At 37.1% G+C, this 13,550-nt stretch overlaps 3 protein-coding genes across 3 annotated transcripts in view; 2 read left to right on the forward strand and 1 right to left on the reverse strand.

Moving 5' to 3' along the window:
• The first annotated feature begins 921 nt into the window (after positions 1-921).
• Positions 922-2,966, forward strand: LOC127863585 (uncharacterized). Its single transcript, XM_052403151.1, has 2 exons — positions 922-1,506; positions 1,724-2,966. Exons 1-2 carry the CDS (start codon positions 1,008-1,010, stop codon positions 2,146-2,148), a joined length of 924 nt encoding a protein of 307 aa, XP_052259111.1. The 5' UTR covers positions 922-1,007; the 3' UTR covers positions 2,149-2,966.
• A 3,138-nt stretch (positions 2,967-6,104) lies between these two features.
• LOC127863584 (uncharacterized) lies at positions 6,105-9,272 on the forward strand. Its single transcript, XM_052403150.1, has 2 exons — positions 6,105-6,689; positions 7,970-9,272. Exons 1-2 carry the CDS (start codon positions 6,586-6,588, stop codon positions 8,796-8,798), a joined length of 933 nt encoding a protein of 310 aa, XP_052259110.1. The 5' UTR covers positions 6,105-6,585; the 3' UTR covers positions 8,799-9,272.
• A 78-nt stretch (positions 9,273-9,350) lies between these two features.
• The window catches only part of LOC127863579 (WD repeat-containing protein 75-like), a 57,916-nt gene continuing 53,716 nt past the window's right edge, over positions 9,351-13,550 (reverse strand). The window contains exon 18 of the mRNA XM_052403142.1: positions 9,351-9,689. Within this exon, the coding sequence (XP_052259102.1) occupies positions 9,371-9,689 (319 nt within the window). The 3' untranslated portion in view covers positions 9,351-9,370. The remainder of the gene's footprint in view (positions 9,690-13,550) is intronic.

The following is a 13,550-nucleotide window of genomic DNA, read 5'->3' on the forward strand; positions in this document are numbered from 1 at the left end:
TATCCATCCTCTTCAAAAGCATCGTCACACCAGTACTGTCAGTACTTTGATTTTTGTTTGCGATTGTATACATCCCTCTCTTGACGGGATGTATCGTGGGAACATCCCGGGCGGGCGGATCAGCTGTTGGCCCGAACATACTTGTTTGTGCTTTTTAGGTCGTAAAGTTTTCATCGAATCTTGATCCAACTTTCCTTAAGTGTTTTTTTGTTACAAAAAGGAGAAGCCAAGTTCGATAACCAGCTAGTTGGACACCTGGCACTTCAGAGTAATTGCCCATTATTTCTGATTTAAAAAACAAAGGAAGAAAAATTCGCCGTTTCCGCTTTATAAACCCACAGTATTCTTAGCCCAACTGTATGGGGATGTTTATTGACAAAACAGAGGCCAAGTTTTATAACCTGACGAATCGTGCAAGGCACTTCAGAGTTATTGCCCTTGGAAGTGTAATAATAAAGTACGCATCTGTCTCGTGATGGATTCGTTTAACGAGCCGTTATTGCAGCATTGAAACAATACAATTTAAAAAGTCGACACATACACTCATATAATGCATGACCGTACACTAACAAACCTTGTTCATTATATTGCTTCATTTATTAAGAATTGTTTAAATACATATCGTAATTTGACATCAATTTATAGTAACCGTTTGATAAATTGGTATGCTTTCCGACGTATGCACTTTACCCTTATGCAGTGTTAGATGTCTTCTAATCGTCAGTACTGTATTTGTTAGAAACGTACGAGAATTGCTCTATGAAACATTCAATATCTTCTATTATTTACTATAGTAAACAAATTGATCCCCTTGGGCTTTATCAAAAAATAAAAATGCCCCTTTATTGAAAGAAAATAGGTCTTCAAGATCAAGTACATGTTACCAATGCGAAGACAAGCACTTCTCTTGTGTTCCAACTGCATCACTACACAGAGATAAGATATCTGCCTGAAATGTATTTAAGGTGAAAACACTCGTATTCTCGAAGAGCACTTTCATAACTAAGATGACGACCATATTGTCAGTGGGGGCATGTTGGTTTTTATTTGTGTTTATAAATGTTGAAGCCATAACAGATGGGGATTTTCAATCGGTGCTTGCCAGGCTTTATGCGCTCGAAGAAAAACAAGCATTTTCCGAGCAACGAATCGCTGCGCTGGAAACGGAAAATATGTTGTCCCAGAAAAGAATCGCCGACTTAGAAAAGTACAAGCCATTTTCCGAAAGAAGGGTCGCTGCGCTTGAAAGAAAAAACAGAAGAAATGATGCACTTGCTATTGTAATGAAACTGTATGCACAACAAGTCGCGCTAGAAACCGACAAAGCCACAACGAAAGGATTCGACAACACTCTGTCTGACGGATTATTTTCCTTGTTTGCTAAGGGCAAAATATATTCTAGCAGAAAAATCTCTTCTATTGAGAACGAATATGCAGTAACACCCAACCGGAGTGGAAATTATGATAGACACACTGCCGCGGAAACTACGATTCGGTCAAATGCTGGTAACGTATAGTTAGTTTTTAATTTAATTCATGTTTACATCAATCTTTGCTAAACACAAGTACATATTTTTATTTTGTTCGGATATCTTAGCCTCTAACTATTATTAATGGTAGAACATTCAGTATTTAATAGAGAGCATTTTGGTGACTTTCAACTTATTAAAATCCTTCAGAATAGTCAAAACTAATATTTAAAACTATTGAACTTTCGTTGCAGTACTTCAATCGGAACACAGACGATTTGTTGCAGCAGGGACTGTAGCATTTTCTGCGATAAAACTGGATCGTCAAGAGCATATGGGCATTAATCAGACCATAATATTTGGCAAGGTTCTCACAAATGAAGGAGGCGGCTACCATCCTAATCTCGGTGTCTTCATAGCTCCACAATCCGGCGTTTACGTGTTCTCATCATCACTTATGACTAACACTAATATAATTGCTGCCATAGTACTCAACGGAAACATCGTCGCTCAGATTTATGGCTATACAGACAATGGAAGACACGACCAAGGCAGTCAGACGGTTGTCATAAAGCTGAATGCTGAAGATGAAGTCGCTGTTCAGAATAGGCAATCAAATGGTGATGTCTGGGGGTCCCAGTTTTCGTCATTCAGTGGCTGTTTAGCTTGGCTGCAATAAAATAGTTACCGGCTTATGAAACATCTTTAGAATTTCACTGGACCCGGACAAATAAAACTAGTGAAGAAAATCTTTATTGAAATTAAGTAATAACAATGCAGTTCGCCTATTTCAATGGGTTAATGGAGGTCTTTTTTCCAGTAAAGATTAATAAAATGATATTAATTAGTTGATTTCATATTGGCTTTGTTATTGAGGTGAATACAGTCGTATTGGCCTGAGGCCAATAACAAAGCCAATATAAATTCAACTAATTAATGACAATTTTATTAATTAACTTTATAATACTAGTATGATTCAGCAAGAAAAGCTTGAATTTCACTTTCGAATTACAGGTTTTTGCTATTAAATTAAGTATGAAGTTTTGAAAAATAGCAAACTTTCTGTTCGATACAACTTGTTCCCTGTTTATATCCCAGGCAAAATGCTTTAAAAATGTTATGTACACCAAAATACCTTTTGGGTCGATTGAACTTTACCGGTACGTAAAAAAGAATGGAAAAGCATATAATTTTATCGTTGCTAAGCACGCAACACCAAACGCAACACCTAATTCCTTTTTATCCTATATATTTCTTTAGTATCGGTGGCTACCGCCCCCCAAACCCCCGCTTTGTTTAAAGTGGTAATTAACTGCGTACCGGTAAAGTTCAATCTAGCCTACCTTTTAAGAGGTATCTTGTTACTTACAAACGAAAATTAAAATATGGTTGCAAGAGTAAACAAATGTTCCATGCATTTAATTTCAGAACAATAATTATTATTTCATTAGTTTTGTAATATGAAGGCGATATTACTGATAAAGCATAGAAACAATAGCATTTAAACTTAGTATATGACGACAGATGCTTTCTGAACATTACATGATGCAGGAACACTAGTCACAATTTGACAGGTCGCGAAATTATGCAAAATTTACCTGAATAACATTCCAGCCACACTGGATCCACTACCGTTGTTTTTAATACAACTCAGAAAGACAATAAGGATTGAAAACTTACTTATTGCCATTAGGAATTGCATTTGTAATGTGTAAATCCTCCATGATTTCGAATAAATTTCGCTTTCGGCGCTCAATGCTCATTTTAGCTTGAAAATATTTTAAGTTGTCATTTATGTACGCTTAAATATCGAACCTTTAATACTGTTGTGGTTACACTCAGTATATTTTTTAAGGTTTAAACTTTAGCACCAAAACTAAGAATACAACTTCTAAATGGCGTCCACAATTGTCGAAATTTTAGATTATTATATAAGGCCGAGATTTTCCTGCTTTCTGATAGGCTGAATCTCGTATTTGCCGACATTTTCCCGTATTGGCCGTGTTTTTCCATATTGGCCGACTTTTTCTCGTAAAAGGCGAGTTTCCAGCTTTATATGCGAGGCTCAACTTGTATTGGGCGAACACATCGAACACATTCTCGTCTTATATTATAAAGTTAATTAATAAAGGTACATACTAACCAAACCTCTTTGCAACTTACAGCCCTTTAAATAAGTACCACAGTTATGTAAGATTCTAAATTTTAAGAGAAATATTCTTCGTAGTGTAGTATTTTAGCCTTTAATCATTAACTGATAAATGTGCATACAAAAAATAACGTTTTATATTTAATTAAAAATATAAACTTATTATATAAATAAATATACATTCGGCAAACATACATATTTATGTGCAATCGTTTTCACACCTAAAAATATATGTACTTCTATTTCTTCTACTTCGTACTTCCTACAGTCAATTGCTGACTATTACAGGAAGGTCCATTATAGGCAGATATGGACACTGTCGAGTCCGTTTCCAGGGAAGAACCAGTACTTGGTGTCTATGGAGGCGATAATGAGAACGCTCCCCGAGTAGGGAGCGAAACCACGAACTCCCGACACCTCATCTACTACACCACCGCGATCTATGTATATGCATGTTCATTCTGTATATGCCACCGTATTACATGATTCGATTTACATGACATGATTAGTATATATATTTGTTGACGATTAAACATTTATTCACAACTTATGATACAGCTCCTAAAGAGAAAGCACATGTTCATGCGAAGGTTTTTAGTTATCCAGAGTTAATCAGACACAGAACTGCATAATGCATACTAAGGAAGGTCTTAAATAAATAAACTACGTTAAAAAAATTGCTTTGTCGACTGTCGTCTTTGAAACTTAGGTATCTTGTTGCTGAGGCAAGTCCATTAGAAATTGATCGAAGTGACTCATATGGACAAAAAGTGCTGTTTTCAGATTCCATATAATTTTCCACTTCCATGTTCTAAACATTTAATTAAAGGGGCATTTTCACGTTTAAGTAAATTGACAAAATTTAAAAAAAATGTTTTAGATTCGCAAATTTTCGTTGTACTTATGATAATTGTGCTCGAGTGTCGTCTTTGAAACGTAAATTTCTGAGGCAATTTAATTATTAATTTATCAAAGTGACTCATATGGAGAAAAAAAGCTGTTCTCAGATGCCATGTAATTTTCCACTACCGTATATTCAACATTTAATTAATACTGCAGCGCTCATGCAGTCACTTCGTTGTACAGTGAATTTGAACGTGTTCTATAACTAGGTTATCGCTGACCATCTGTTCATTATTTAAGGCAAAAGTATGTTTCGTATATAATGGAAAACAGGGCTTAATGCATGTGCGTCGTCCCTGATTAGTTTTTACGGACTGCATAGGCTAATATGGGACGATACTTTCCGCACGTGCATTTAAGGCCGTTTTCGATAGCGATTTTCAACTATAATTGGAAAGTATGTGTTTTCCGCAAAGTACAACAAAATATAAATAGAAACGCAAGGCAAATGATTTCACGGATTACATAATGAAGTAATAACTATTACAGCGTACACGGGGTTCCCGCGTATGAACATGTTCATTGTTGTTATAATAGTTTATGTGATGTACTCTTATTGTTTTATTTACGAGTATTATTCAAGTTATTTCAAACACGATACGATGAAAATAAAACGCATCGGTTATCAATTATCGGTACATAAATTCACGGTGATAATAAATCGAGTCATCGGCTATTGTAATGAATATGAACGTTATCTTACAAGTTTTATTGTTCTTCGCAATATTTTACGTAATAAGAAGACAATAGACACTAACTGCGACTTTCTTTTTAACAGTTAAAGGGGTATAGTCTACCGACAACAACATCAGGACACATATATTTTCTTCCAATCCCTTTTCGGCAGATTTTATTACACTTACCTCGGTTTCGTTACGAAGACATATATGCATGTACTCTTATTCTAATACTTTCTTTTCAGTCTTTAGGTCTCGTCGGATATGACGAAATCACAACCATCTCACAGATTGACGTAATACCCGGCCCAGGGCCTTACGAAGCTTCGGCCCATACAAGTGGGATCTTGCACATGTCCTAATCTATGAGGCTTCGTTATTTGATCCATACAAGACGGATCATGCACATGTCCGCATCTATGAGGCTTCTATATAGGAAAACTGGTATAAATGCATGAGCGTAGTGTCGCCCCAAATAGGCCTTTGCAGTCCGCACAAGCTAATCAGGAGCGAAACTCCGACTTGACTGGTTGTTCGTTTAGAAGAGACTTTCTTAAAACTAAAATGTCCATACAAGCGGAAAGTGGCGTCTCTGCTCAGCATGTGCGGACTTCAAAGGCAAATCTTGGACCATACTTTATGGACATGCATTAACCATGTTTTTCACCCAGCGAGGCTCATTTCTTTTCGAGAAACGCCCAAGAAAAGGATTGTAGAACTGTTATGTACAATTTATATTTAGTTACCACTTTCATGACACATTCCACTTAAATTATCCACGACGAAAGAAATGCATATGATACGTTGAACGTTTGAAATGTCCCTTTAAATGGGTAATGTAGTGCGTGTATTAACAAGGTGATGAACAATAATTAGTATTCACATATCATTATGTCGGATGATTGTTAAGTTTAAGGTTATTACCAGATGTGGGATGTTATACATATAAAGTACTTGATTTAAACAATTACCAAACACGTGCGCATTCGTTACATATTATTAACAGGTGACGCCATATTCTATTGTTAATACGTTGTATATATTACCGCCGGAGTTGTTTCTTGTGTATGTTAAAATTATGATCATACAGACTACGAATCTTCGTCTGGTATGTTATTTCTTTACAAAATCAGATAGATTATAAATTGTGAATTACACAAAATTAATAATGCATAAAGCAATTTAGCGGTAGTGTTTCGAAATTGTATGACTATTTAGGGTTGGTGTATCTGCTCCATCGAAAGAGGACGTCATCCCTAACGGTCGTGTACAGTGGCCTTCAAAAATACAGGGAACAATACCACTAAACGGAATAACGTTGATTGCAAAGATTCTTAATTGGTGTAAAGCTCATCAAGACAGTTTCGCTGCTAACGTGTCTAGCGTCATGGGCGACATGGACTTCGAGAAACAAATAGTTGTCGCCATGGCGGCAGCTATATCCGGTCTAGCTGTTGCTATAGCGTGCGTGGTCGCCGCAATAGTGTACAAGTAAGTACTTGTAGATGAGCGAGGAACGTCTTGTAAATTAAAATCGCAGGATTACAATAATTACCAATATAAATTGTTTTTAGGTTTAACTGATTCGCTAACTTATCAATATTCTTAGGGACTTTCTTTTGTTTTAATTTTGTAATGACATATTGCACGTTAAATAGAGGTTTGATGACCAGTATGTTACAAATAAAGACAAGAAACCGTCGGAGACGGGTGATGCTTCCCAAAGTTTTTTTTTGGTCACAATATTGAACTATATATTCAGATAAAAGGAAACGTCTTGAGGGCACAGTAGTTGGGGGGACAAGAATTTTTTTATAGAAAATTTCAAAGGGCCATAACTCTGTGAAAAATCATCCGACCAGAATCCGCTGATAATATGCGCATCTCCTCTTGGTAGTGAAGCTTCCCATAGTTTCATTGAATTTCGGTCATTAGTTGCTGAGAAATAGCCCGGACAAGAATTGCACTATATGTACAGTTAATGGAAAATTTCAAAATTTCAAAGGGCCATAACTCTGTGAGAAATCATCCGATCAGAACCGAATGCACATCTCCTCTTGGTAGTGAAGCTTCCCATAAAGTTTCATTGAATTCCGGTTATTAGTTGCTGAGAAATAGCCCAGACAAAAATTGTGCACGGACGGACAGACAGACAGAGGCACACACTGACAGACGAAGCGGCGACTATAAATTTAGGGGGAGCATAAAAATGAGCCTTGCTATGGATAACGGGGTTTAATGCATGTGAATAGTGTCTTCATATATTAGCCTCTGTTGCCCGCACAGGCTAATCGGGGACAACACTTCGCCTAAACTGGATTTCGTTTGGAAGACTCTTCCTATAAACGTTAAATTTGATAAAAGCGGTAAAGTGTTGTAAAGACTAATCTGGGACGACACTTAACGCATAGGCATTAAACTCCGTTTCTACAAAGCGGCTCAACTAATTTTTAACAGTAAATCACTTTACAATAACGTATCAAAGTTAAGGATAGTAAGCATAGTAATGTACTACAAAGCAGTATTTGTCTGCAAATAAATATGTTGAAAATACGTGAATACCTGCAAAATATGCAACACACCACAATTATGCCACTAAAGAACGCTTTCATTAAAATGTTGGTAAGCTGAGAAAATTATGTTTATCATAATTAAAAGCGTTGCCATATATCTGCTGAACTTACTTGTCTGCAACTAATTGTACGGATCTGGTTCTTCAAAACATAACAAACATCTTTTAACCTTAACAGATGTATTGCAATACATTACAGAAGACGCAAGTTAAAGCAACGACAAAAACTACTAGACGCCAACATGCAACGAGGTACTTCCAGACGTATTCAAAGAAATCCCAGTTTCAACGCGCAATACCAGGGCATTTCTGAGACGACATTGTCTACTGACGCACCGTTCATTATTTCGGGAAACTTAATCACACCAACTTCGGAAAGAGTGAACCCAGTCTACTTGGACGAAGATGGCTTGACATTGAAGAGAAACCAGTCTCTGCGGCTCGATAACAGCATTTCAAGCATCCCTAGAGCGCGCGTTGGAGACGCCAGGAAAACATGGGGATATGAAAATGATACCGATTTTGGTGAGGTCGATGTGCATTGTGGGAACTCAATGACCGCAAACAGACACGAACCCGATTCGGCGTCTCAGTGTCAAAATCGTGACCGATATGATGGTAGACCAACTTCCGCGGTTACATCGCCAGCAGACGCTTGGTTCAAAGGAAGACTGGGTTCTTTTCGCTACATGGATGACTCGTCTGCTACTGGTACCGACAGACATATTACTCATGGGACCGGCAGAACACTTCATGGGAATCCGATGTTAAAGCGGGTACAGTCTACGCCCGCACGCAGACAGGGTCAGACCGCAAAGGAAAACTCCGCTTTCAATCGCAACCAGTCGTTGATGTCACGTGACCAAATAGTCCCTGCCCCACAGACACAATCAGAGAGGGCGGGCGTTCATTTTTATCGCGCAAACACCCCGGGAGTTGAACAATCGGATGACAACAGGACGCAGTTTTCAATGAGGAGAAGTGGTAGTCTACTGTGGCGGGATAACCGCATCGGCAACTTTTCATGAGGTATCAAAAAGATGATGTTAATGAAGTTAAAATATCTTTGGAATGCTTATTATGAACTTGTTTATGAGCGCAAATTAATACTGGACACATACGCTATAAAGATATTTTATCCCTACACGTCAAATTAAAGAAGTGCAATTTCTGGATAACGGTAGCTGTAATCTGCATACAATTTGATCTTTTGTTTACCGGTAAATATCTTTTAAATACAATTTAAAAACAGACTGTGTTCTACTAGACATTGTAGAAGAATACATTTTGTATAAATTTTATATAATTTGCATATTGTACAATAGATCAGGTAGGCATTAAGAAATTCTGTTCATTGTTAATAACATCATTATGTGATCTGTAAATGTTACATGTGTATAGAGCTATATAGCCCTAAATATATTCTAAACAATTTATATGTACCAGTATATATTTTGTACATCAAATGTCAAAATGCAAGGCAATAAAAACTAAAATAGTAACTGTTTCTCATGTACACACTGTGTACTGTGACAGTATTTATTCATAAGATGTGTTCTTATATAGATCATGAAATATCAGTTTACACAAACATACTGAATCAATTGATCCAGTCTACGTTTTCATCTAAATCAGTATCAGTTGTGTCCACTGACGATACAGTTTTATCTGAAACCATGGAAACCAAAGGGAGCTTTGTTGAACCCGACTGTTTAAAAACATGTTGTTTGACATTATTTCTTCTCATCCCACTGTCTGTATCTGATGCGTCACTATCCTTGCCACTGTCAGACTGGTTCACAGATATTTCTACATCCATGTCTGAATCCAGTCCAGAGTCCTGTGACACAGTCTGGGAATGGTATAATGCAGTCTCCTCCTCCTCATCTTCATCACTGTCACTGTCTCGTTGTTCTTTGCTAAAAACAAAAACAGTAAAAAGTATGAATAACTTAAAGCAACTTTTTGTATGCACATAAAGTAAAACATAAACAATTTCTTTATTGTTCTTTTAATATTTGTTTACACGTAGGAAACAATTATTTTTATTTCAATATGCATCATCAACTATCCTCATTCAAAAATTGTGTTTGTTAATTCGTATTTTCAACTCTAATTTAGTTATAATCCGTCCTATCAAGGCAGTCTGTTAACCTACTCACACTTTTTCTGGGGAAGACATATTAACAAGTACTGAGTGCATATACTATACTGACAACTAGAGGTACAGCAAAGGGACTAGAATGGCCGAAAAAATAATTTCAAGACGAAACCCCCAAACAAATTATGTGGCTAAGCCAGAACTTGCAGTTGTCATCCTCATATTTGTGGCTCAGCGTTCAAAGAACTGAGCCCGCCCAATGCTACTATAATCCTTCAAAATAAGTACAATGAAGACCTTATTAGAGAGAAGCATCTCTCCAATATACTGCATAACTAGTGGTTTACAACTGCTGAATGGGGTTATGAGGTATTATCAACAATGGCCATGCTTACCAGCAACAGTAATAAATAATTACTTAGCCCGACAGGCTAATCTGAGGATTGCACAAGCTAAAACACTTAACGCACATGTATTAAGTCCACTTTTCCCAGAATGCTATATAATTGTCAATTGACATGAACTGGGCTGAGGGGATGAGTAGACTGTATGAAGGGTCTATGCTACATAATTGTCAACTGACCTGAACTGCGTTTAGGGGATGAGTAGAGACTGTATGAAGGGTCTATGCTACATAATTGTCAACTGACCTGAACTGGGCTGAGGGGATGAGTAGAGACCGTATGAAGGGTCTATGCTACATAATTGTCAACTGACCTGAACTGAGCTGAGGGGACGAGTAGAGACTGTATGAAGGGTCTATGCTACATAATTGTCAACTGACCTGAACTGGACTGAGGGGATGAGTAGAGACTGTATGAAGGGTCTATGCTACATAATTGTCAACTGACCTGAACTGAGCTGAGGGGATGAGTAGAGACTGTATGAAGGGTCTATGCTACATAATTGTCAACTGTCCTGAACTGCGTTGAGGGGATGAGTAGAGACTGTATGAAGGGTCTATGCTACATAATTGTCAACTGACCTGAACTGAGCTGAGGGGATGAGTAGAGACTGTATGAAAGGTCTATGCTACATAATTGTCAACTGTCCTGAACTGCGTTGAGGGGATGAGTAGAGACCGTATGAAGGGTCTATGCTACATACTAGTAATTGTCAACTGACCTGAACTGGGCTGAGGGGATGAGTAGAGTCTGTATGAAGGGTCTATGCTACATAATTGTCAACTGACCTGAACTGCGTTGAGGGGATGAGTAGAGACCGTATGAAGGGTCTATGCTACATAATTGTCAACTGACCAGGGCCAGTATTCACCAACCGATTATTAGACTTAAGAATAAAGAATAGACTTAGAACCAAGAAAACTCTGTTTAGTGTTTGAATATATACAGGGCTCCACTGGTGATTATTTCATTAACAAAATGTTCTATATGAAGAATATTATAGAAAGAGATGTTTACTGCAGACTCAAAATTAAAGAAACTCTTGAAAATTCTAATTTAAAGAATTTTCTTTATTCTTTAACTTAAGTCTAAGAATTGTTTGGTGAATACGGGCCCTGAACTGAGCTGAGGGGATGAGTAGAGACTGTATGAAGGGTTTATGCTAACTGTTTGATAAATTGGTATGCTTTCCGACGTATGCACTTTACCCTTATGCAGTGTTAGATGTCTTCTAATCGTCGGTACTGTATTTGTTAGAAACGTACGAGAGTTGCTCTATGAAACATTCAATATCTTCTATGCTTTACTTTAGTTAACAAATTGATCCCCTTGGGCTTTATCAAAAAATAAAAATGCCCCTTAATGGAAAGAAAATAGTTCTTCAAGAGCAAGTACATGTTACCAATGCGAAGACAAGCACTTCTCTTGTGTTCCAACTGTATCACTACACAGAGATATCTGCCTGAAATGTATTTAAGGTGAAAACGCTCGTATTCTCGAACAGCACGTTCATAATTAAGATGACGACCATATTATCAGTGGGGACATGGTTTTTATTTGTGTTTATAAATGTTGAAGCCATAACAGATGGGAACTTTCAATCGGTGCTTGCCAGGCTTTATGCGCTCGAAGAAAAACAAGCATTTTCCGAGCAACGAATCGCTGCGCTGGAAACGGAAAATATGTTGTCCCAGAAAAGAATCGCCGACTAAGAAAAGTACAAGACATTTTCCGAAAGAAGGGTCGCTGCGCTTGAAAGAAAAAACAGAAGAAATGATGCACTTGCTAATGTAATGAAACTGTATGCACAAAAAGTCGCGCTTGAAACCGATAAGGTACTGTCCGACAAAGCCACAACGAAAGGTTTCGACAACACTCTGTCTGACGGATTCTTTTCCTTGCTTGATAAGGGCAAAATATTTCCTAGCAGAAAAATCTCTTTTATTGAGAACGAATATGCAGTAACACCCAACCGGAGCGGAAATGATGATAGACACGCTGCCGCGGAAATTACGAATCGGTCAAATGCTGGTAACGTTTCGTTATTTGTATTTTAATGTTGGATTTAATTCATGTTTACATCAATCTCTGCTTAACACAAGTACATATTTTTATTGTGTTCGGATTTCTTAGCCTCTAACTATTATTAATGGTAGAACATTCAGTATTTAATAGAAAGCATTTTGGTGACTTTCAACTTATTAAAATCCTTCAGAATATTCAAAACTAATATTTAAAACTATTGAACTTTCGTTGCAGTACTTCGATCGGAACACAGACAATTTGTTGCAGAAGGGACTGTAGCATTTTCTGCAATAAAACTGGATCACCAAGAGCACATGGGCATAAATCAGAACATACTGTTCGGCAATGTTCTCACGAATGAAGGAGGCGGCTACCATCCTAATCTCGGTGTCTTCATAGCTCCACAATCTGGCGTTTACGTGTTCTCATCATCGATTATGACTAACGTTTATGAAGAGCAAAATTCTGCCATAGTACACAACGGAAACATCTTCGCACAGATGTATGGTCATCCCAATGGAAGACACAACCAAGGTAGTCAGACGGTTGTCATAAAACTGAATGCTGGAGATGAAGTCTCTGTTCAAAATACGCAAACAAATGGTGATGTCTGGGGGAATCAGTATTCGTCATTCAGTGGCTGTTTAGTATGGCTGCAATAAAATAGTTACCGGCTTATGAAATTTCTGTCGAATATAACTGGACCCAAGCAAAAAAAGTAGTTAAAAAAATCAACTATGTGAATTAGTTCCTTTAAATTTTAAAAGTTATGTTGAGTATTTCCGGAAAACAAATTCTTTAATGAAATCCAGAAATAAAAAGGCAGGTTGTTTATTTCGAGAGGTAAATGGAGGTCGTTTTACGGTAAAGATAGGTACATACCAACCAAACCTCTTTGCAATTCACAGCCCTTTTAAATAAATACCACAGTTAGGAAAGAGGCTAAACTTTTAAAGATAAATTCTTCGTAGTGGATTATTGTTTTGCCTTTAATCATGAACCAATATATGTGCATACAAAAAATAACGTTTTATAGTAAATTAAGAATATGACCTAATTATCAAACTAAATTCGGCAAACATACGTATACATGTGTAATCGTGTTCACGCCTAAAATATATGTATATGAATGTCCTTTCTGTGTATACCACCGCATTTCAAGACTCGATTTACATGACTTGATTTTGAAGACGATTTCAAATGTATTCACAACTTATGAAAGCACATGTTTTTCAAAATAAAGTTAAAAT

Source organism: Dreissena polymorpha, unplaced genomic scaffold (genome assembly GCF_020536995.1).
Source record: "Dreissena polymorpha isolate Duluth1 unplaced genomic scaffold, UMN_Dpol_1.0 chrUn017, whole genome shotgun sequence".
Lineage (NCBI taxonomy): Eukaryota > Metazoa > Mollusca > Bivalvia > Myida > Dreissenidae > Dreissena > Dreissena polymorpha.